Source organism: Mirounga leonina, unplaced genomic scaffold, assembly GCF_011800145.1.
Source record: "Mirounga leonina isolate KUSES-001 unplaced genomic scaffold, KU_Mleo_1.0 Mir_201, whole genome shotgun sequence".
NCBI classification, from domain to species: Eukaryota; Metazoa; Chordata; class Mammalia; order Carnivora; family Phocidae; genus Mirounga; species Mirounga leonina.
In genome coordinates, this window is record NW_023270504.1 from 7,751,435 (window position 1) to 7,775,165 (window position 23,731).

General features: G+C 38.7%; 1 protein-coding gene across 6 annotated transcripts in view; it reads left to right on the forward strand.

Moving 5' to 3' along the window:
• The window catches only part of ITPR2 (inositol 1,4,5-trisphosphate receptor type 2), a 497,457-nt gene that overhangs the window by 17,850 nt on the left and 455,876 nt on the right, over positions 1 to 23,731 (forward strand). For 5 of the 6 annotated variants that reach the window (XM_035028030.1, XM_035028031.1, XM_035028032.1 and 2 more), the window contains exon 2: positions 18,211 to 18,281. In XM_035028030.1, coding sequence (XP_034883921.1) covers positions 18,211 to 18,281 — 71 coding nt within the window. Of the gene's footprint in view, positions 1 to 18,210; positions 18,282 to 19,738; positions 20,514 to 23,731 lie in introns of those variants that run through there. The other variant, XM_035028033.1, reaches the window with a different exon arrangement.

Below are 23,731 nucleotides of genomic sequence, written 5' to 3' on the forward strand. Positions count from 1 at the left end.
TTGTGTTTATTGATGAAGGAACATAGAAATAATTTAGTTATACATAAATATAAAACATATATATAATTAAATATCTTGTTTTAGGCAGCAGTTTTATTATTTATTTATTTTTTTAAAACGTTTTATTTATTTGAGAGAGAGAGCAGAAGCAGGGGAAAGAGCAGAGGGAGAGGGAGAAGCAGGCTCCCTGCTGAGCAGGGAGCCCAATGCGGGGCTCGATCCCAGAACCCTGGGATCATGACCTGAGTCCAAGGCAGATGCTTAACGACTGAGCCCCCCAGGTGGGGGCAGCGGTTTTAAAACTACACTCCAAGTATCATCTGACTACAATTCAACAGATCAATCATGGTATTTGGAGTGTCATTAAGGTATACTTTTTTATTAATTTTTTTTTAATGAGACATGAGAGAGGAGATGAGATACGGATTTAGGGTTTATTGATTGTTAAAAAAGACATCTGGTCAAGCTGTTTCTTCTAACTCCAGCGTTCAGGGAAGTTTAAAGGGTGAAATAAAAAAAAAATAAATAAATAAAGGGTGAAATACTCAGCACAATTATGTGTGTAAATCAAGATATCCATAAATTAAAGGAAATGTAACATTGAATGAGGGAAAATAAAACATTTCCTATCACATCCTTTCTTTTCCTGTTTTTAAATTCCAAGCCCTTTAAAGAAAACTTTGCTACTTAGCAGTTCTTCAGGCCCTGTTTGGAATGCTAATGAGTCTGGCCTAGTAACAGCCCCAGCACTGCCAAGTTCTTGGAATTTAGATTTTTCTCCAGTCATGGAAGGGGCTTTTGATTGGTGTGTGAAAGGAAGGGAAGCCTGAACATCCCTTGATGCTGTGCTTGGAAAAGGGAAGAATTACAGAGGGTGGACACGGGTAAAGTGGCGATCATGGCTTTCTTATATTTAGAGAGAATTCAGTGGTTTAGAATATTGAATAAGGCAGGGAACCAAAGGGATGTCATTTCATTCACTTAACATTGAAATACAGGACACCATGGGGGGAAAAAAACTCTAAGGATTTTTGGAGACCATTTACTGTAGGGACTATCCGTCCACTTGCTTTGCGAGAGGAAACTGAGAAAGGACCAGGGAGTTCTCTTGGTAATGTGCAATCTCCATTCAGAGTGCATCTTGCGCCTTCCACAGACCTTCTTCTGACAGGACAAGAGCAAGGGCCAAGGGGGACCATGAAGGTTTTTTATTCTTTATGATTTAGGATAATTTCTCCTTATCCTGGCAGAAGACGCCACCATCCTGCACGGATGTGGTCTCTCATGACAAAGCCCTCAGTGTACAACCCAGAAACAACACATAGTTGAAGAATTGTTTCTCTCCTAATGGATGTATTTTTTCCATATGATTTGTTATTGGGCACAGCATTATGACTTAGTGTGCAGATCTAGAGGAACTTGAAAAAGAAAAAGCTGAAAGCTGTATTGGTTTGTGGGAGAGGGTGAGTATATTACAAAATCTACATGTGTTTCTTATCGCATGTCCCGTAAGATAGGGTGACCATGGAGGTTTGTCTTTTCCTTCTTGATTAGGAGTTTGGCTGGAAACCATCAGTTTGGCAAGATAATTGGACCCTAAACACAGTTTCTTAAAAAGATGGTTTAAGGGGCGCCTGGGTGGCGCAGTCGATTAAGCGCCAGATTCTTGATTTCTGCTCAGGTCATGATCTCAGGGTCGTGAGATCAAGCCCCGCTTTGGCGTCCGTGCTCAGGGTGGAGTCTGCTTAAGAGTCTCTCTTCCTTGCTCTCTGCCCTTACCCCCTGTGCACTCTAGCTCTCTCTCTCTCTCGCTCTCTCAAATAAGTAAATAAATCTTAAAAAAAAAAAGGGTGGTTTAAAGAATATTTTGAGTAAGTTTGAAGCTTGACATCATAGAAGAGAAAGAATGAGAAAATCAGATACAGGTAGATAAGAGCACGTGCTATGGAAAGACAGTAGCTGGTTTTATTCATGGGGCAAAATGGCTGCTGATGACATTGTTCTCTCACCTCCTCCAGGAGGCCAGAGAGTCATACTGTGTGGGAGGGGGTTGGGAAATCTTACTAAAATGTCAGGTGAGATCGTCTCTCCCTAGGGAGACATCTCTTATTGAAGAGTGAAGGTAGTGCGTACCCGGTAAATAGGAATCGGTGAATTATCTGGGCAGGATTAAAAAAAAAAAAAAATCATTGTGGACATTTGATTACTTGGTCTTTAGTTTCACTCCCAGGAATGGCAGGAGGTTCAGAAAGAAGTTGTTTTGCCTTGAAAAGCAATCTGCTGTTGGTAGTCTCAGAGTAGGAAAAGCCAAGATGAAAGCCACCAAATCAAATTCTTAGAGGAAATTTTTGTGAGAAAATTGTTATAATGAATCAGCTGCTGTTAAAACATCTCCAGAAGACCATTTTTGAGTAAGGAAAAGCAGTGACGCTATTTCCTGTTTTTTTTTTTTTTTTTTTTTTTTTTTACCAGATAGGACTCTCTGATCAATATCAGTTTAGTAGAAAACCATTTTGCTGATGAAAAGGAGATACCTTTCCTTTTGGGTCCAGGAAAGACAAGTGTGAAACAGACAGCCTATATATATATGCTTCAAAAGGAATTGGAAAGTAGGTACTGAGATACTCCCAAACATTCAAATGATGGTCAGACTGCAGAAGATGATACCTTTCTTGAGCTTGTCTTTGTAAAATTATTTGCCTCTGATTTTAAATACTGTAGATGAAGCTTATAGCTTCAAGAGAAGCTTCTCTAATGTTAATTTCCCCTATAACTTTTCAGAATTATTGACATTTTGAATTTTGCAACTTGATTGCTGTTTGGTTCTATTAAATTATAATGAGGAAATGTTCAAATTCAAATTAAGTTGCTAAGGAAAAAAAATAAAGTTGTCTATTGATGATAGTGATGATAGCTGGACCCTTTAAAACTTAATGGTGGGGGAAGTCCTCCCTTTTATTTTTTTAAGATTTTATTTATTTGGCAGAGAGAGACACAGTGAGAGAGGGAACACAAGCAGGGAGAGTGGGACTTCCTGCCGCGCAGGGAGCCTGATGTGGGGCCCGATCCCAGGACCCTGGGACCAGGACCTGAGCCGAAGGCAGACGCTTAATGACTGAGCCACCCAGGCAACTCGGAAGCCCTCCTTTTGAAGAGTGATTTCTTTGCTTCCCATTAGATTTTTAAAAAATCATTGAACTATATGTTGGCCACAAATAGCATCCTAAGAAGACTGTATGTGATCTACAGGAGAGGGTCTAAATCCTCTTCTCTATTCAGCTTTTAAAGCGCTAATATTTGAGATGCTTTCGAACTTATTAGGGGTTAAGGCAACCAGCTATTAGCTATTAGTTTTGTTTCTATAGAGAAAAAGAATTATTAAAGGAGTTAGCCTCATAATATATTTTAAAAGAGAGTGATATTTCTGTGACATGCCTGTTCCATAAAGTGTGTCTTCTCTGAACAAAACTGTGCTAAGGTTAAGGGATGAGAATTTCCATAAAAACTTTGAGGTGTCTCGATCCTAAAGTATGCTTGTGCTCTAAGAGTTTTCCTTAATCTTGTGGGGGTCATATGTCACTTTGAGACTGAGGAAATTCATGTTGCAACTTCAGATGAGTGTACAAAAACACAAGAGTTTACATGCGTTTGATGGTGTTCAAGACTCCCTGAAGATCGCCTGTTGGATCCGAGCTTGGCAATGCTTGTGCTAATGTGCAATAATAGCTCTTCATTAAGCTGGAAGCTTTGGGTTTGGTTTATATTGGACTCTGTTGTTTCCTCAATGCCTAGCACAGTGCCTGGCTCATAATCAATGAATATTTGTTGAATGAATCAGTGACAAAATGGACATATTTTATTTTGGACATATTTGGTGTGTGGTTCATCTAATCTGGATTTTCTAGTTGCTTATACTTTACCAGTTCTGTACTTTATAGGACCTTCATTTACTTCTTTTGCAAGGGATAGAAACCCAAGTAGTTTAAGCACAATAGGAGCTCTTTGGTTTGCATTACTGGGGAGTCCAAGAGGGGGTTCTGGCCTCAGGTTCAGCTGGGACCAAGGGTTCACTTGAGGGTACCAGGGGTTCAGTTGAAACTAGGATTTTGTCTCTCTTTTTTCACTTCTTTCCTTCTTGTAGGACTTATTCTCTGGCAGACTTTTTCCATTCATGGTGGGGAAAAATGATTTCTGGCAGTTCTAGGCCTACACTTTCTCTCATAATGCTTGATTTTAGAAGGAGATAGAACCCTCCCTTTCCTTTCATTGTTCATATCTGCTTCTGTAGAGGCACTTTGGCCCTGCTTGGGCTATGTTCTCTCCTCTGGACCAAGCACTGTGTCTGGTGTGATGGGAGAGAGAGGGGGCCCGCCTAGGTCTCATACCCTCTCTTGGATGGTGGAGGGATCCCATTGTTTCTTAACCATGCCATCTTAAGAGTTATTAGGTGGGAAAGAGTTATTAGGTGCCTCTTCTAAAAGAGGCAGGATAAAACATAACAGATGTCCAAGGCACGTTTTATATGTGATAGTTTAATTAAGGTTGATATTGTGGTCTTAGGATGTCAGTGGGTCCATTGAGTGTCCCTTACTGAGCAACTGGTTTTCTGGATATTATCATCAAAACATTTAGGTCCTCAAAGGAAGGACCTGTGTCTTTTTTGAGAATTAGGAGAATAAATACCAACATTTGTGCAAAGGGAGGAAAAAGTAGGAAAGCATTATAGGAATCTTGTGAAACATATCATAAAGCTGCTTTCTTCAGACTGCAGAGGCAGTAATTTGGATTTACCAAATGTGATGTCAGGTCTAGCTTTAGCTTTTCACTTGCCCTGTGGTGTCTCCAGCAGGACATTGGCATGGGCTGAGCATACCGTCCTTGGTAGGGCTCATAAATGGAACCAGTGCAGGTTAACTTTGGGTGGGGAAGGAAGTACTTTGAAATGTATGGGTATTATTGAAATAACTTTCTATGTACTTTATTACAGGAGAAAACACTCAGTATCGATGACCAAGATTCCAAATGACTGTAATTTCAATTATTCTTTAAGCTCTATTTCATTGGTTTTCTAATAATTCATATATTTTTCTTTAAAAAGAAGAGTATTTTTTTAATAATTATCATGAAGGTTTGAGAATAACACTTAAGACTCAGATACATTCAAAACTTTAAGATATATTTAGATAAGTTAAGATGACTTAATATTTAACGGCATAATGCTCTTAATTTTCCGTTTGGTCCATTGTGGACTCATGCTGAGCAGGAGACTATTAGTTCCTTGATAGAGTGCTAACTTTTGAAACTTAGATCTTTAATATGTTCAGATTCTCACCCTGAACTGTTTTTTTGTTTTGTTTTTTAAAGATTTTTTTATGTATTTATTTGACAGAGAGAGACACAGTGAGAGAGGGAACACAAGCAGGGGGAGTGGGAAGGGGAGAAGCAGGCTTCCCACCGAGCAGGACCCTGGGATCCTGACCTTACGCTTAACGACTGAGCCACCCAGGCGCCCTGCTGAGCTGTTTTTCATGTTCAGTAACTAAATGTGAATTTATCTGGACTATTTCCACACCTTTATTATTGTTTTTTTTTTTCCTTGAAGTCTTAGTTAAGACACCACAGTAGGTGGCCAGTTGTATTTGTTTAATGAAATGAGTGTAGCGTATATCAGTGTGCCTAATGAGCAGTGGGTCTATGTCATTTTTCCTATTAAATATCATATTTGAATAACATTTCTCACCAAGAAGTTGAGTAAATTTAGATTTACTAAATTAAATAAGTCATTATTATGTGTTTTCTCTGCACCAGGCACTGCTTAGTTTTTTGGCTTTGAAGTACTTATTTATGGTAAATACTATATTGCATGTATAATTCCACCATAAAACCAGTATGGTAGCCCTTAAAGAGAATAGCAATTTTTATCTCTTTTGAATTTCCTTGCTGTTCTTTTCAGTTAGAGTATTGATAGTTTGTATGGAACACATTTATGGATGTGTTTTCTCACTTGGATTTCTGTGCTAGTCTCTAAAGTAGTACCTTCCTCACTCCCACCAGTTTGCTCTCAGCTCGGCCACCAGAGAGATCTTTCTAGAAATAAGCCAGATCACGCTGACCTTTCTCTGCTCCTTCCAGTGGCTCCTGTCTCACTTGGAGTAAAAGCCAGAGTCTTTACTATGACCTAGGAGGCCTATAGGATGTGGCCTTTGAATCCTTGACCTCTCTGACCTCCTTTCCAATAGCTTACCTTCTTCCTCACTGCTATCAGCCACGATGTCTTCCTTGCAGGCTCTCGAATACGCCAAACATGCTCCCACTGGAGGGTCTGCATTTGCGTTCCCTCTGCCTGGAATGCAGATATCTTCCTCATGTCCTTTAAGTCTTTTAGCATGTTTTATGTTTCTTCTTTTTCTATCGCATTTATCCCTTAGCACACTATAAAATTTATGGATTTATTATTGTTTATTATTTGTCTACTCCCTGCTACCCCCAGCAAGAGTGAGTGTTGGTTTTGTTTGTTCTTAGAACAATGCCTTGCACATAGTAACTGCTCAGTAAATATTTGTGGAATGAATTTCCTGATGAAGAGATTTAAATAAATTTTTTCTGAAGTGATTACCTTACTGGTCAACTTCTTTCAGCAATTAAGGGTAATAATAAATAGTAATGTTGATGAATATTATGACAGTTAATAATTACTGAGTATGGGTGCCTGGGTGGTTCAGTTGGTTAAGCGACTGCCTTCGGCTCAGGTCATGGTCCCGGGGTCCTGGGATCGAGTCCCGCATCGGGCTCCCTGCTCTGCGGGGAGCCTGCTTCTCCCTCTCCCACTCCCCCTGCTTGTGTTCCCTCTCTCGCTGTGTCTCTCTCTGTCAAATAAATAAATAAAAAATCTTTAAAAAAAAAATTACTGAGTATGTACTTTGTGCTAGGCATTTATAATGTTCATGATGATGATGGCTAACCTTTAGTGAATGTTAACTTTGTACCAGGCATTTCGCATTATCAGATTAGTTGATTTTCAAATCAACTTTATAAAGTTAATACTAGTATGATCTAAATTTTATAATTAGGCCAGAGAAATAACTTTCCAACATCACGTATTTAGTATGAAATTGGTACAATTGTGATATTAGAATCTTAAAAGGAAACATATATTGTTAAATTTATTACTATCCCATTTTTGTCCTGTTCTAGCAGAAGTCAGTATGTCTCCTTGGGAACTTTTATTTGTGGTTATGATTATCACTGTCTGAAGAATTACTATTAGGATTAAGATTATCCTTGCATTTAGAGATAAATTCATTACCTGGTATTAAATACAACATCTAACTTAAGAGTACCACTATTTCTGTCTGCAGGGATTGGAATTTTTTTTTTTTTTGTCTAACCTAGAAACAAGGGAAATAATTCAATGCATGCATGCGTTGCTTTCTTCAGCTGTTAGACTTATCTGCTTCTTTTTTTTTACCTTTGATTTTTGCCTTCACTTGGCTCTGCTTTCAGAGGTCATGTGCGTTGCTTCATTATTTTCAGGTAAGGATTCATTTACTCCATCCCACAGAGGTCTCTACTTTTTAATTAAAACATGCCAAAAGATGATATATCTCTCATTTCAGCCACATTAGACCCTTGCCAATAACACAAATAAATCTGGGATTATTTTCTTCCTGCACAGAAAAGGCTTAAAAGGGGGTCTTATGCCCATTGATTCCATCCTTACCAATTATAAGTGTGACTTTAAAATGACATCAGTGTGTGTGTGTGTGTGTGTGTGTTTAACTCCTGTTTATTCACATTTAGCCACTGTAAATTAAATGTTGGAACCTATGTCTCTGGGAGGTTAATTTTTAAGAGTTTTGAGCTCTTCCCTTTCCTGGTAGTTCTTAGAAATGTCCCAGATCCTTATTGACTCAAAACAAGAGTCATCTGCTTGTATTTTTAACAAGGCAATTGTTATACCCTCCAACTTTCTGGAAAAAAAAAATCCAGTTTCTCATGCTAGAATAATTGTGGGAATTGGTCTATAGCTGCCAGAGGTTTTTCTGGCCAGGGAACTTCTCTTGCCAACTGTTTCTTCCTACATATGTTTCTCTTTTATGTGTGATTAGCCAGAAAGTGGTAGATGGATCTCATATTCATCCTTTTGGAGAAGGTAGCACACTTAAAGGAACAGGGAAGAGGCATGTCCTTATAGCTATAAAACTTAATCACCAATAGCACTGTGCTTTGAAGATTTCCAAAGAAGGAAATATTTTTGGCTAACTTATGTTCTGTTTTGCCTAGGAGCTCTTACTGATTGGCTTACTCTTTAAGGTCTCTTTTAGCCATCCACTTCTAGAATGTATAATTAAATGTTACTGTATGATTTGCTAAGGGGATGAGCCAAGGATGAACAGTTAGTTTTATCATTATCACATATTTATTTAATCTTTCCTGCCTATGATCTTTCATCATCAACCTCATTTTGTCTTTTGCAATTTGGCTTCTTGACCTTCCTGATCCATTCATTCATTGAATTATTTTTTGTGTACTGACTACATGCTAGTCACTGTGCTACATAGTGAGGATGTAAAGATTAAAAATATACTCCTGCAAGGGGCACCTGGCTGGCTGAGTTGGAAGAGCATGCAACTCTTGATCTCGGGGTTATGAGTTTGAGCCCCATGTTGGGTGTATAGATTACTTTCATAAATAAATAAATGAATGTAAAAGAATATACTCCTCTTGCAGTCCTCAAGGATCTCACTGTTTATTAGAGACATTGTATCTTAGAAGTAGAATAGTAATAAATATCAGCTTGTAAGGGTGCATATCAAATATGGTGAGACCATAGAAGGAGACCCTCTGCCTCTGAAGGATGGATGGGTATGGGCTTTTTAGCTAAACATAAGTGCATTATGAGCCAAGAGAATAATATTTTTAAAAACCTGTAAATTTAAGCTATATTTTACAAATATAGTAGAAATATGAAAACCATGTGTAGTAATCTGAAAACAGTTGAGGGACCTGGTATATTAATGTTCCATATATGCTCAAAAGAAAGTACTTTCTCCAATTCTTGAATTTTATATGTTTCCATGAGGAGTTACATGTTTTATATATGCCCATTAGGTCAAGCTTGTTATTTATGGGTTTCAAGGCATGCATTCTTACCAAATTTTGTCTGTTTGCCCTATCAGTAGTTGAGAAGTGTGTTGAAATCTCTTACTATTGTTAATTGCTCCCTGTAGTTCTGTAAGTTTGGTTTGATATAATATGAGGCTATTACCCAGGCACCCCTGTTATGTCTTTTTCTATCCTTATGTTCTAGGATGATTCTTATAATTATGTAGGACATGGTTGGATTTTTTTATCCAGTCCAAAAATCTGCTTTTTTGGGGGGGAAATCTGTCTTTTAAATGATAAGTTAAAAATTTAAATTTATTATGATTATTGTTGACTTATTTATATCCTCTTACTTTGTGCCTTATATTAATCATAATTTTTCCCTGATTTTTCCTTTTTCTTAAATTTTTTTTTGTTCTGCTTATTTTTCTTTTGTTTCTTAAATTTTTTTTGTTTTGCTTATTTTTCTTTTTATTCCTTTCTTCTCTTTCCTTTCCTTCTGTATTTATATACTCTGTTTCTGTTGTTTCAGTAGTTAAAAGAAATTATACTCTACATACTTAAGAAAGTATAAAGGTGGGTGCCTGGGTGGCTCAGTCGTTAAGTGTCTGCCTTCGGCTTGGGTCATGATCCCAGAGTCCTGGGATCGAGCCCCGCATCGGACTCCCTGCTCCATGGGGAGCCTGCTTCTCCCTCTTCCACTCCCCCTGCTTGTGTTCCCTCTCTCACTGTATCTCTGTGTGTCAAATAAATAAATAAAATCTTAAAAAAAAAAAGAAAGTATAAAGGTAATTGATATTTTAACTCATTTGTGTATAATTCAGAACCATGGGACTATTTCATTCTGAGGGGCAGAGGGAGAGGGAGAGACAGAATCCTTAAGCAGACTTCCCGCTGAGTGACAAGCCAGATTCAGGGCTCGATCCCAGGACCCTGAGATCATGACCTGAGCTGAAATCAAGAGTCAGACGTTTAACCGACTGAGCCACCCAGGTGCCCCGTTTTGTCTTAAAACATTCATAATAGTTACCTCATATTTTTCAGTTGATAATTACACTATCTATTGTTTTTGCTTATGCATGTTTGTTGCCTTGTCTTATTAGTGATTTAAAAAATTTTTAAGCTCATATTTCTTTGAATTTAATCTACAGCATAACAGTTATACACTCTGGACAAAGTATAAAAAAAATAACTATGTGAAGGTGTAAATGACCAAAAGCAGTAGAAACCTGGGGTAGGCTAGGTTGTCTATACTTGGAGGAAAAGAGTGTCCCTAGGGTGAGTTTTCCATTTTATGACTTTTTTTCCTGAGAACACCTCCAAAATGGTGCCAAATTGGTCTTGGTGGCCAAAACTTAGAAAGGAATGTCAATCTGATAGGAGTAAACATCTGAACCAGAACTTTGCCTCGTGAGTCACTTTTACCAGTGCCAATGATTTTCTAGCTCTCGGCAGATGACTGAGAACTGATAGTAGTCAAGGTCAACTCAGCATCACTAAATACTTGATCTCAACTGGTAGAGATGCTCATTCATATCCTGAGGAAGGCATTTTGCAAATGCTTTTGACTTTTATGAAAACAGTAATAGGCAGACTAGGAGAAAATGCTGTACAAACTGACTTGCAACATTACTGGATTCCAAGAGGTCAAGGAGAGAGGGGTAGAGAGGGGAGAGAGGATCAAGAAGAGGAAGTTAGATGCAGAACTTAGGAAGATCCGAGAAAAAGTGGGTTAGGACTTGAAGCTTTCAAAATATATGGACAAATCCTCTCTGAAATCATAGTCAGGTACATGTTTCTCTTTGAAAGGCAACATGTAACTTAGTATCTCCCCATCTTCTCCCCCCTCCCTCCAGTTTCATCAGCATCTGTGCTCTGAAGATAATTGTTTCACAAAATGATGGCTTCTTGCAGGGATTTCTAAAAAGGTTAATATGTGCAAGACGTCATTGCCTTCGGAGTCCACATGATACCGCCCTTTTTAAAAGGTCTTTAAGTCACTCAGGCTAAGTGATAGCAATCATTGAAAAACTTAAACACAAGGATTCATCCAGTCTTTTAGGGGTTTCTGTGCAGTAGTACTTCAACATTTAGTGTTGATGCTATAAGTTATATGTGATTTAAATTGATTTGGTCTTTTTCATGGAAAAATAACTGTAGACATTTTAAAGACCTAAGAGTAAGCACAATTTCAACTTTGGAAGAAACCAGTTTTAGAAATATTAGCAGCCACCAACCTGTGTATGATTGAAATACTTCAATATGGAATTAAGCATACTTTTAATATTTAAGCTTAAAATATTTGTGTTAGTAAAAAATGTTACTGTAGTAAGAAATCTAAAAGGAGAAAATAAAAGAAGATACTGTTAAATTTTGTTGGTTTAATTTTTAGAAACCATACATTTTTTTTTAAGGAGAACATTAACCTTTTTTTAAAGTTTTTTTTTTTAAAAGATTTTATTTATTTATTTGAGAGAGAGAGAGCATAAGCAGGGGGAGCGGCAGGCAGAGGGAGAAGCAGGCTCCTTGATGAGCAAGGAGCCCGATGTGGGTCTTGATCCCAGGAAGTTGGGATCATGACCCGAGCCAAAGGTAGACGCTTAACTGACTGAGCCACCCAGGTGCCTGGAACCACACATTTCAAATGGCAAACAAAAGTGAAATTAATTCTTCTTTTCATTATAGACAGGCAAAGTAGGAATATAGCTATGAGTGAATTTGGTATGTTGCATCTGTTTTGCATTTATAAAGTAGAACACTTTTTGGCAGAAAGTTTTGGCAATGGTTATTTCTCTCTTTGCATGATTTGAATTGCTTATGGCTTTATGCAGGGATTATGTTCATGAGACCTATCAGTTATAAGGTATGAAATTGGACATCTGAAGAATTTCCTGTTCAGTTACTCTGAATTATGAGACAAATTAATAGGCATACATACAAACAAGAATCTATAGGCTTGAGGTTGGTTCCTTACTTGGGCAACTTGAGTCCTATAAGTACAAAATGTCCATATTACTAAATGGCAAGATCTTAAGATCTTTTGACACCATGTTCTGAGACAATGATGAGTGAACAGAACAAAATCACATACTTGTACTTTGCTTGGAATGATAAAATAATACATCAACTTAAAAACATTGATACTAAACAGTTAAACATTCACACTACACTGAAAATATTATAAATGTCGGTTTGCTATTAAGGAATGATACCACAAGCCAGCTCTAATAACAAAATAGGAGAAATGAAAAAAACAAAAAACAAAAAACAAAAAACAGAAAAAGAAGGAACTTGTGAGATCACAACTGCCCCATTTAAGAAATAAGGTACAGAGAGGTTAAAGGACCAGTGTAGACACAGCTGGTTTTGTAGTGGCAGACCAAGGATTAAAACTTAGTTTTTTGTTTTTTTTTCTTCTGTTCTAGTGCTGCTTCTAAATGAAGGTGAAAGAGGGAGGTGAATAGGTGCCAGGGTTGTGGGGGCTTTGGGATGGCAGGTGGTGGGGTTTTGTGGGGAGGATGGATAGTTTAGGTAAGACGCCAGAGGACTGCAGAATTTAAGAGAGAAATTTATATGGCCAGCAAAGTGAACCCAGATTTGGGGATAAAGTTATTTGTGGTCAAGTTCTGGTCAAGTACTTTTAGGGCAGTTCCTTTTTTTTTTTTTTTAAGGGATTTTATTTATTTATTTGTCATAGAGAGAGCGAGAGCGGGAGAGTGAGGGAGCACAAGCTGGGGGAGTGGCAGGCAGTTGGAGAAGTAGACTCCCCGCTGAGCAGCGAGCCCGATGCCATGTGGGACTTGATCCCAGGATCCTGAGATCATGACCTGAGCCGAAGGCAGACGCTTAAAGGACTGAGCCACCTCGGCATCCTGAGGGCAATTCCATCATGCTTATGAACTTAGCCACAATCCTAACCCCCTTTCTTAGTACACGTTTTTGATAATATCCATTGTGGATTCCCCACTTTCTCTTTCTCCCTAAATTCCTTTTGTTTAAATGTGCTTCAGAGTGGATTTCATTAGAAATGAACTATATCACTTAATGGCACAAGGATCAGATACACATGGTAGGCCAACATCAGGAAAGTAATATACTTATTTTACAAAGTATTCAAACTAGAAATAGTTTCTTTTGTGGTTTCTGAAGGAAAAAGATAACGATTGTTAACTTTAAAAATAAAAGTTTTTTTATCAGCAAAATTGGGTTTATTTGGGAATAACAGAATTGCAATTTGGGTCATGCAGGCTGTGGCAAAACCATAGGCAAGTCCAACAAACAAAAGAGAGGACCATTATTTTATGGAGAAGGAGGAAGAAGTTGAGAGGGATGGTTTTGAAGGAAAGTCCATTGGAGAAAAACATGAGTCCAGGGTGATGATAGTTTCTCAATGGCTGAGTTTCAAGGGTGGTTGATTTCTTATAGAAGACGCAGTATATACATCTTTCCTTTTGGGGGCCTGTAACTGATGATTCTTCCTGTTGATGTTTTTTTTTTGTTGGAGTCTGTACTTGACAATTCTTCATGTAATTGACCTTGAGTGGTATGGCCTCCTCTTCCAATCTCCCCTTCTATCCTCCCTACTCCATTTTTGTAAGATTTCCCTTTATTCACATGACTAACATATTTTACCTACTATGTGACATTTTTCTTCGCAGTTGGTGGAATAATAAGGGACTAGAGATCAAAGGATAATTTGCTTTCTTTTGGAAATCTTTTAAAAAATCTGGTAGCCATGTATTTTTATACAATAATTTGTTTATACTCCATGCATATTTCTGAAATAGCTACTATTTAGTCTTGCCAATTTATGCCTTCTATATCAATGGAATTATATAGCATTTACTAGTTTGGGACTTGCTTCTTTTAAGCTCAACTTTATGTCTTTGAGATTTTTTTTATTGGGTTGAAAGGGGCTATATGAGTTATAGTTATTTAAAATAGGCTATCTTGGCCTCTTTCAGGATTTGATATTTTTGATAATTTTCTGAAATTTCTGATAGGAAATGTTACCCACCCCTTCCTTATATCTACTTTTAGGCAACTGTTTATTGGTTCCAGTTATTTTTACTGTTTCTATGACTTACCAAAATAACATTATTGACTTATTCAGTGATTCAAAAAGACACCCATTCACTCAATTAATAATTATTTAGCACCTTCCATGTTTGAGGTCTAATGCTTAAAGTTGGGCATATTATGGTGAGCAAAACAGAAATGATCTCTCTTGGAACTTATCATTTATAGCATTAGAGACCTATGTATAAAAAAAATTATGATGGAGTGTGATAAGTTTTATTGATAGAGGATAGCCTAGAGTACTATGGGAATGCTGAACAGGTACTCCTGATCCATTTAAGGAAGGTGAGAGATTTTAAAGAGATTTATTTATTTATTTGAGAGAGAGAGAGAAAGAGAGAGAGAGTGCAGGAGGGGCAGAGGGAGAGAGAATCTCAAGATTCTCTCAAGATTCTCAGGAGAGAATCTCTGCAAGGAGCGTGGAGCCCCACCTGGGGCTCGATCTCATGACCCTGAGATCACGACCTGAACCAAAACCAAGAGTCCGATGCTTAACCGAGTGTGCCACCTAGGCGCCCCTGGAGAGATTTTTTAAAAATACAGAATCTTGGTCTTGATCCCCAGAAGTTTTGATTCTGTAGATCTGGACCAAAGAAACTCATTGTTGTTGTTAGTGTTATGGTAATGATTATTATTTTAACTCCCCACATGGTCTAGCCAATTAGCCAAGTTTAGAAAATACTGTGTATGAGCGATTAACATGGGCAGTAATCACGGCAGGGTCTCTTAATGAACTAGCTAGGGATGGGATAATGGTTTTTAGATAATTTCTGCCCATAGGCCAAAGGTTGAACTTTGTATTAATCCCTATTCAATTGTAAATTCTTGTCCTTAGGTCATAAAAGTTAACTGCTCCAGTGGTGGGTGAGCCTGCAGGTGGGTGAGCCTGCATGGCAGGATGCATGGAAAGGACCTGGGATTGTTGTGTAGCTATAAACCCAGTGAGAGTCAGAGGTGGGCCTGACCGCCACGGAAGCTGCCATGACCTGAGGACACATAACTGTAAGCATTGTATCAGAAGTAAGGAGGCAAGAGTCCCCTGTGGAGCACTCGTTGGAGGGCCTATCTGGAATCATGCGGATAGTCTAGGATCATATTTAAGGCGGATGTTGACACTTGGGGTGTATGAAAAGATGTTGAGCTCCCTGATAAATATCCATGTGAGAAAGAATTGGAGAGAAATAGTCTTATTCATCCCAGAAAAAGAAAACTTAGTGTACATAGTTCCAGAGGAAAGAACTGGGACTAAAAAGAGAAGGTTATTTGGGAAGCAAGTCTCATTTTACTCACTGACTAATTTATTCATGTAACAGATATTTAATATCTACTATAACTCATGCTCGAAGTTGCCAAAGATAAAATAGTAAACAAGATGGATTCAGTTCCTGACTTCATGAAGCTGTAATTTATTGGAAGATCCAGACAATTAAGCAGGCAGTTTAATGAAAATGTGATAAGTGCAGTAACGGGAAACACAGGTTGCTATTTCCCCTCCATATAAAACACCTCTCTGATATTCATGCTATCAGAAAGATGGTAAATGATGGCTACTCTGACCTTGGAGGTATTCAAGAAGAGGCTGTGGGAGTAATGAAGACGTTGTGCCAATAACTGCCATTAAAATCCTATTTAGCTTTTAGCATCAGTGATGGTCTATGTCTTTGTAACAGACTCACACTCCTTGCTTTTTTCCCCCTTCCTATCCCGTCCTTCCTTTTCTTCCATTTTCATTTGCAATTATTTAAGTCTGTATGATGGAATGATTTTGTGATTTTCACAGATGTTTGTCTATAAAGAATAGGACCAATTCTTAGAACTGAAGTCATTCTTAGTTATTATGTTTTAATCTGGGCTATCATGTAATTGAGGAGAGGTATAAGTGTTTACATGAATGCACTGTGATCTGATTTATAGCTTCAGTTTTTCTCATTCCTCTTGATGATTAACCCATGCAGGTAGGGACTCTTAGTGGGCTTTATAGTGGGGGTCTATATTTCTGGGGGATGGGTAGGCACAAAGAATGAGTAGAACATCAATGCTGCTTTTCATATAATATTTATGTGTTCTAAAAAAGATTATGGTTGTTTTGATCGTTATATTTTGAATTCTTAACACGTCTTAAATAATTAGAAGAGCTTTTAATTCGTAGCACTTAAGAAAAATTAAGTATTATGTTGTGACATTCTCAGGACTCTCTGAGCCTTTCACATTCAGTGTTTTAGGCTGAAGCTGGATATTGTGGAGGTTTGGGTTTACTTTCTCTTGACCCAATATGACTTCCTGTTTCTAAGAAAAACAGTTTTAAAGACTTTTAAAAGGAATATCTTGCATGCTTGGCAACTCTTGTAAAACCACATGTTAGTAAACCAGTGTGAATGAAGTATATATGAAAAAAAAATCAAAGAAAGAACCATATTGCTCGACCAAGTTAGCATTTTGTTTTGTGGAAATTGGACGCCATAGAAAAATTTGGTGATTTAGGAAGTGTCTGCTTTTGGTCCAGACAAATCAGGAACCAAAAGTTTCATTTTGATTTAGTTAGTCATCCTAATTCAAGGGGACAATTGATCACAAATTGGGGTTTACTCAGTGCTGAGTTGATGCATACTAGTGATTCTGGTTATATGGGTTTTTGTTTGCTTGTTTTTTTTTTGTTTGTTTGTTTGTTGCAACTCGGGCACCTCCTTTCAAATGAATTCATAAATTTAATTCACATGCATTCTCACAATATCCTGGAAAAAAAATCCAGTTATTCCTACCACTTAGCCAATGAAGAAAATGAATATTAGTGAATAAGGTTTGGTAGTTAGATAATTCTCTTTGAACAGGAGGTTCACGTCTCCTGGCTCTCAGGTCAGAGACTGAGCTTCTCTCTTGGTATTGTCCTAGAAATTGGCTTCTAATGAATATTTTAATAGGAATTAAATATGTTTTTGTAACTATAAGGGTGATTTATTCATTTGATTAATATTCACTGAGTACCTAGTATGTGTCAGGCATTCTTCTAGAAGCAGACTGTATGGTAAGGAATAAGGCAGGCAAGTTCTTTGATTTTATTTTTAAAGATTTTATTTATTTGAGAGAAACAGAGAGACAGAGAATGAGGAGAGGGAAGAGAGAGAAGCAGGCTCCCCTCTGAGCAGGGAGGCAGACGTGGGGCTCGATCCCAGGACCCTGAGATCATGACCTGAGCTGAAGGCAGATGCTTAACCAACTGAGCCACCTAGGTGCCCCACGTTCCTTGATTTTTATTTATCTATTAAACACTTATTTAAAGGCTTACTATGTGCCAGAAACCATACTAGGTTCTTCAGAGATTTTAGGTCATTTAATTGTCCTAGCAATGCTATGAGGTAGGTATCTTTATTATACCGGTATAAAGAAGGAGGCTCAAAGTCACCTAGGTAGGAAGCGGCTGACCCAGGGTTTGAATGCAGGATATCTCATTACCACCCATTTTATGGTCCTTCTGTGAGCCCGATCTCCTGAGCGCACACGTTCCTTGTTAAAAAACAAACAAACAAACAAAATATCCCACCAAACACACACACAGGAAAAAAATAAAGGAAAATCAAAACTATGTAATCTGACCACTGTTAATATTTTGGTGTCTGTGTTCCGTTCCTTATATGTGTATGTTTAGAGGGTGTGTGGGTGTGTGTTTAAATATATATGATATCTTGTTGGTTTGTTACCACTTATTTTCATAAACATATTATAAATATTTTGCAGGCCAGTACATTTTAAAAATAAACTTTTAAATAGCTTTACAGTGTTCCATCATTTGTCTATATCATGATTTACCTAACGTATTTCCTTCCCCTTAACCAAAATTTTCAATTTCATAAACCCTGCTTTAATTAGTATCTTTATAACAAAATCTTTTTACAAATTTATGATTGTTAAAAAGTTTTTTGGTGAAAAATGGTATTCATACTTTTTGTAAATATTTATACAGTAGCCACATGAAGTCTGTGCTTTATGAACATGATGAGGTTATCAACGTCAACATGCTTTGTCTTCTAGGTTAGTGGATGACAGATGTGTCGTGCACCCGGAGGCAGGAGACCTCACCAACCCTCCCAAAAAATTCAGAGGTAAGAAATAAATATATATATTTTTATTATGTGACATAAGGGCATGAGATTATTTTTGTGTCTTAAAATAAGTCATGTTAAAACTTTATTCAGTATGACACTTTCACGTATAAATATGTCCACTGAAAAGTCTTTCAAAAATTTCTTCATTGTTTTTCTTCTTTTACACATTGAAGGATTTACAAGGAAAGAGTAATTTCAATTTTTGTTTTGCTGGACAATAGTCAGTCTCTTGAAGGGAAATCTTGATGATGAACTCTGAAAGGCTACTTTCCAAACCAATAAATACAGCCAAATATTTATTTATGTATTCCTGGGACAATTATACTATAAATGTTTGTGTTTCATTATCAGCTCTTTATCTTAAATCTCCAGGAGGGTAACAGTGATTTGTTCTTGTAGCTTTTAAAATGTCACTTTGGATGGCATGTAATAACAGATAATTGTCTTAGAACTCCTTTCTAAGTATAATTTTAGAGTTAGCTTGATAATATCAACTGAGACATGGGCCATAATAGGAGATCGATTGTAACTGGACTGTTACGAAGGAAGGATTAATGGAATCTGCAAAGAATCATAGACAAACTAAAATCAGCAGTTAAAAGCTTGCTCAAATCAATTTTGTAGTTTGTGTGTACTTACAATAATAAAAATAATTTTAAAGCAGCATTCACTTTGAACACACTGTGGAAGCATTCCTTCTCATACTGGTGAAAAGCAGCTTTAATGTGGGATAAAATTCCAGAGAGAGAAAGTGGAAGGGATTCCCCAGAGTCCCAGACCCAAGTCAGGATGTTCACATTCGGCAAATGTTTCCCTTGTTTCACTCCCTGTGACAGACACTTTTCCACCCAATTCTCATTATAAGAATATCATATATATTTCATTTTCTCTATACTCAGAACCTTGCGGAGTGACAAGCCCAATAAATATTTTTTTGAATTAGATCGGTCACTTTGAAGGAGAACTCCCATTTTTTCCTCCATGTGGAGAAATGAACATAAAACCCGCCGTGGGAGAGACACTGCCCATTAGAAGCACCCACGAAACTAGTCAGTAGGGACTCTCCCCTCACTCTGGGCAAGTGAGGTGTTCCCTCAACGGCCCTCACTGAGGACAGACTCACCATAAAACTGCCAGCGAGGAGAGTCAGCAGTGCGACTGATGAGTAAATAGTGCTGTGGCGTTTCTAAGGCAAACGGGGAAAACAAATCTGTCTCTCTAACAGGAAAAAGCATGGGGTTCAGGTTTTGATGGTGCTGCTCACTGGCTGTGTCATTTTAAGTAGGTCGCCTAACCACTTTGAGCCTCAAAGGGCATTTGTCGTTGGCTGGTGAGAGCAAGGGTGGGTCATAACAAGAACAATGTCCCCCCGCCCCCACCAGAGCTTTGTGAGGCTCGAAATCTTCCCAGAGAATAAAAGTGAAGTGTTTTAAATCATTATAGAAAAGATGGTTAACTTATCATCGAAAGGCAAAATGTATTTCCTTTTAACATATTTGACTCTGCTCTTATGTTGTACTCTCTTCGAGGACAGGATTCTACTTTTTCCTTGTTTTCCAGGCACTTGCCCATCCTAGACATCCCAAAAGCTAGACATTAGATGCTTTTGGATGAGAGACCCAAACGTTCCCTGGGGTCACATGATAGAACTTGGTTCCCAGGGTTGCTCCACACATCACCGCCATGCGATCGGGTAGTCTTACTCCTCTGGCAGTCAGGGGAGATTAATCTTTCAAAGATAACCTTCAGGGTTTGTGGCCACCTCTTCTTTCTTTTCCTCTTTCCCAGTGAAGCGAATTGTTTTAAAGCGTGAAGATTATTTTAGTGTATTTGAGGGAGCCCTGTGGTAACACTCTGTACCCAGGAGGTAATTATATACAGATGCTTGGTGTCATGTTATTTGGTGGGCACTGGTTCAAAGTATGAATCACTCAGGTGCTCCATCCTGCCCTTGGAAGGCCGGCTTTTCCTGTAATCTAATACTCTCCGTCATTGTCCTTGCTAGTTTGCTCTGATTTTCTACCTCTAGTTGAAGACTAAACCATTTTTCTTATGCCATTCATCATCAGAGAAGGAGAGTCCTTTTTTCTTCTTCTGGGGATTGAGGGTTTCCTTTTATCTTAAAGCTCTGACTCTTCTCTGATGATTCTTGGAACCCTGTCATGACAGAGTCCCAGCGGATAATGCCCTGAGATGGGCTTGCCTTGGTCTTCAGACTGCTCAGCAGCCGTAAGTGTGCCTTCTTGTCCCAGATGCCTTGTCTTTTCACATAGCTCGTCCTTTTACAGCTCTTGCATCTCACCATTCTCTGCCTGCACATATTCCCCCTGTGCCCTCTGGCTTTGAAAATCATCATTCTTTTTCATAGACTGGCCTCCCAGCATCGCCACCCCTGCCTTTCCAGACTCCTCAGCCAAGTTTCCAGCGCACCCTCCCTCGTTGTTACTTTTTAGATAAGGTGAAGAAACAATAGCATATTGTGGTTCCGCTACACCTCAGTTCCTCTTGCCTCAGCCATACAAATGATAGTCTCAAATTAATTTGAAAAGATTTTTGTTTCTCAGTATATTATTTGTCCGAGTGAACCATACAATTTTAGAGCTTCTAGGCAATTAAGTTAATCTAGTGCAACTCCCCCAGTTTTTGGAATGAGGAACCAGAGCTCCAAAAGGGATAAAGTGATTCTCTCCAATACACACAACGATGCAGCAAAACATTCTTTTGACTGTGTCACATTGCCTCATGTATGAAAAGAGGAAACTGAGTTTTTTTTTTTTTTTAAGATTTTATTTATTTGAGAAAGAGAGAGAGAGCACAAGCAGGGGGAGCGGCAGGGGGAGAGGGAGAATCAGACTCCCTGCTGAACAGGGAGCCCGATGTGGGGCTTGATCCCAGGACTCCAGGATCATGACCCAAGCCGAAGGCAGACGCTTAACTGACTGAGCCACCCAGGCTCCCTGAGGAAACTGAGTTTTAACAATAACTTCCCAAAGGCTATTTAAAACCTGACTGACAGTTGTTTTTCAGTAGAAACCACGTAATCAGACTAATATTAACAGAAGCACAGTGGCTTTCTCTTGTCAGTGCATAATTCCTCTCATGGTTAAATACTGCCTATTTTCTTAAGAGATAAACCTTAAACTGTGGAATAAATTCAGATGTACAGAGGAGTTATAAAAGTAGTACAGAGGGTTCCTCTTCACCCAGTTGCCCCTTGTGTTAGCATCTTCCATAACCACGGTGCATTTGTCAAAACTAAGAAATTACCATTTGTACATTACTATTGACTAAGTTCCAGACTTCCTTTGGATTTCACCAGTTTTTTGACTGCTCTCCCCTCCTCATCCCTGATCCCATCCAGGACCCCACGGGGCATTTAGTCATCCTGCTCCTTAGTCTAATCTGGTCTCTGACATTTTCTCAGTCTTTCCATGTTTCATGACCTTGATACTTTTGAAGAATACTGGCCAGGTATTTTGTAGAATGTCCCCTCATTTGGGGTCTGCCTGATGTTTTTCTCATGATTAGACTGGGGTTAAGTTTTTGAGAAGAATACCACTGAGGGGGGCACCTGGGTCACTCAGTTGGTTAAGCATCTGCCTTTGGCTCAGGTCATGATCCCAGGGTCCTGGGATCAAGTCCTGCATCGGGCTCCCTGCTCCGCGGGAAGCCTGCTTCTCCCTCTCTCACTCCCCCTGCTTGTATTCCCTCTCTCACTGTCTCTCTCTCTGTCTGTCAAATAAATAAATAAATAAATAAAGTTGATTTTTTTTTTTTAATAAATTTATCTTTTGGGGGCGCCTGGGTGGCTCAGTCGTTAAGCGTCTGCCTTCGGCTCAGGTCATGATCCCAGGGTCCTGGGATCGAGTCCTGCATCGGGCTCCCTGCTCCGCGGGAAGCCTGCTTCTCCCTCTCACACTCCCCCTGCATATGTTCCCTCTCTCGCTGTGTCTCTCTCTGTCAAATAAATAAATAAAATCTTAAAAAAAAATAACCCTATAAAGTGGAAATTGTTGCTATTCCCAGTTTTGCAGTTGACAGAGTTAAGTATAAAGAAGTTATGTAGCCATCTTTAGGTCACTGACTCCAGAGCTTTTTGTTTTTAATCACTCTACCATACTATTTATTGAATTATCCCCTCCTATAAGTTTTACTTAGTGGTTCTGTATACCCGCATAGATTAAATCTAATCCCTCTTCCACACAACAGCCCTTTGAAGTATTGTTTAGAATGATCACATTTCTGCAGATCTTTCCTTCTACAGGCTTACTTTTTAAAAGTCTTTCACTTGTGGCCATTCACAAATTCCTCACAGTGATTTCTCTAGTTTTCATTATACTGTTTTGTTTGTTTTCTGGTTAGGCTCCCGTTTGTCAATGTAATCCTTAGAGGTGTAGAAAGAAGAGAACATAGTACATTTGGTTGCAGTATGATGAGGATTTTCCTCTGTTTGGGATCTTATGCTTGTGGCCCAAGAGTCCTGGGCAGGACTCCCTAACTCACCTCCAGCTGTTAGTCAACCCAGACTCCTGACGCTTTTCATTTGTATCTCTGAATCCTCATTTTCCTCCTCCTGTGCTGTATAATTGGTACGTTAGAAGCAAGTAGAGAATCTGTTACATTTCATTTTATTAGCATTGATTGGCTTATTATTCTAGCCTGCCACTCACTCTGTCTCTCACTCTAGCTCTCTCTCTCTCTCAGATCCTAACTCTTATCCAAATTATTTATTCAAATTCCCAGCCTTACAACACCTTGAAATTTGTTAAGTTGGTAAAAGGTAGATATGTGATCCTCTGAATCCATGTGTTATTCCAGTGTTATTGAATATCTCTGAGGAGAAATAGAGTATGATTGTGTTAGAGTCTCTACAAATCAGACTTTGGAAGACATGGGAGGTGATCTCTGGAAGCACGGATGAAGAAATGGGGGGAAGTGAGCCTAGGGAAAGAAAAGGCAACAAATTGTCCATTACCGTCCATCACTGTGGCAACTGGAACTCAGTGCTGCTGGGGCCCTCTGAGACTCCATGAGGACCATGCCTCAGAATCTCCTGCCCAAGGACAGAAAAGCTGGGGCCAACTTCCATCCTCTGTAGGTTACGGGTTGCCCCTAAAAAGGCATTATCACCCTCTTCCATAACATACATCTGGGCTACTCCTGCTTGTAGCTGAGCCAGTTCTCCAAGAGTCAGGGAAAGCTTTCATGAAGAGAAGAGAGATGGGGGAATTGGAGGTTGGAGGCTGTTAGCATGCTGGAAACTGTCCACTGTAGTTGTCAGTGAACTTGGGCCTGAAGACACATAGTCACATTACTTGTGCATGCTCAGAAATTGCACCTGTTTCTTTATTTGAAAGCCCTGCAGTTAGGCTATAAACTGTATGAGGGTAAAGACTGTGATAGCCTTGCCTTCTGGGGCATTATCAAGATTAAGAACAGTGCTTTGC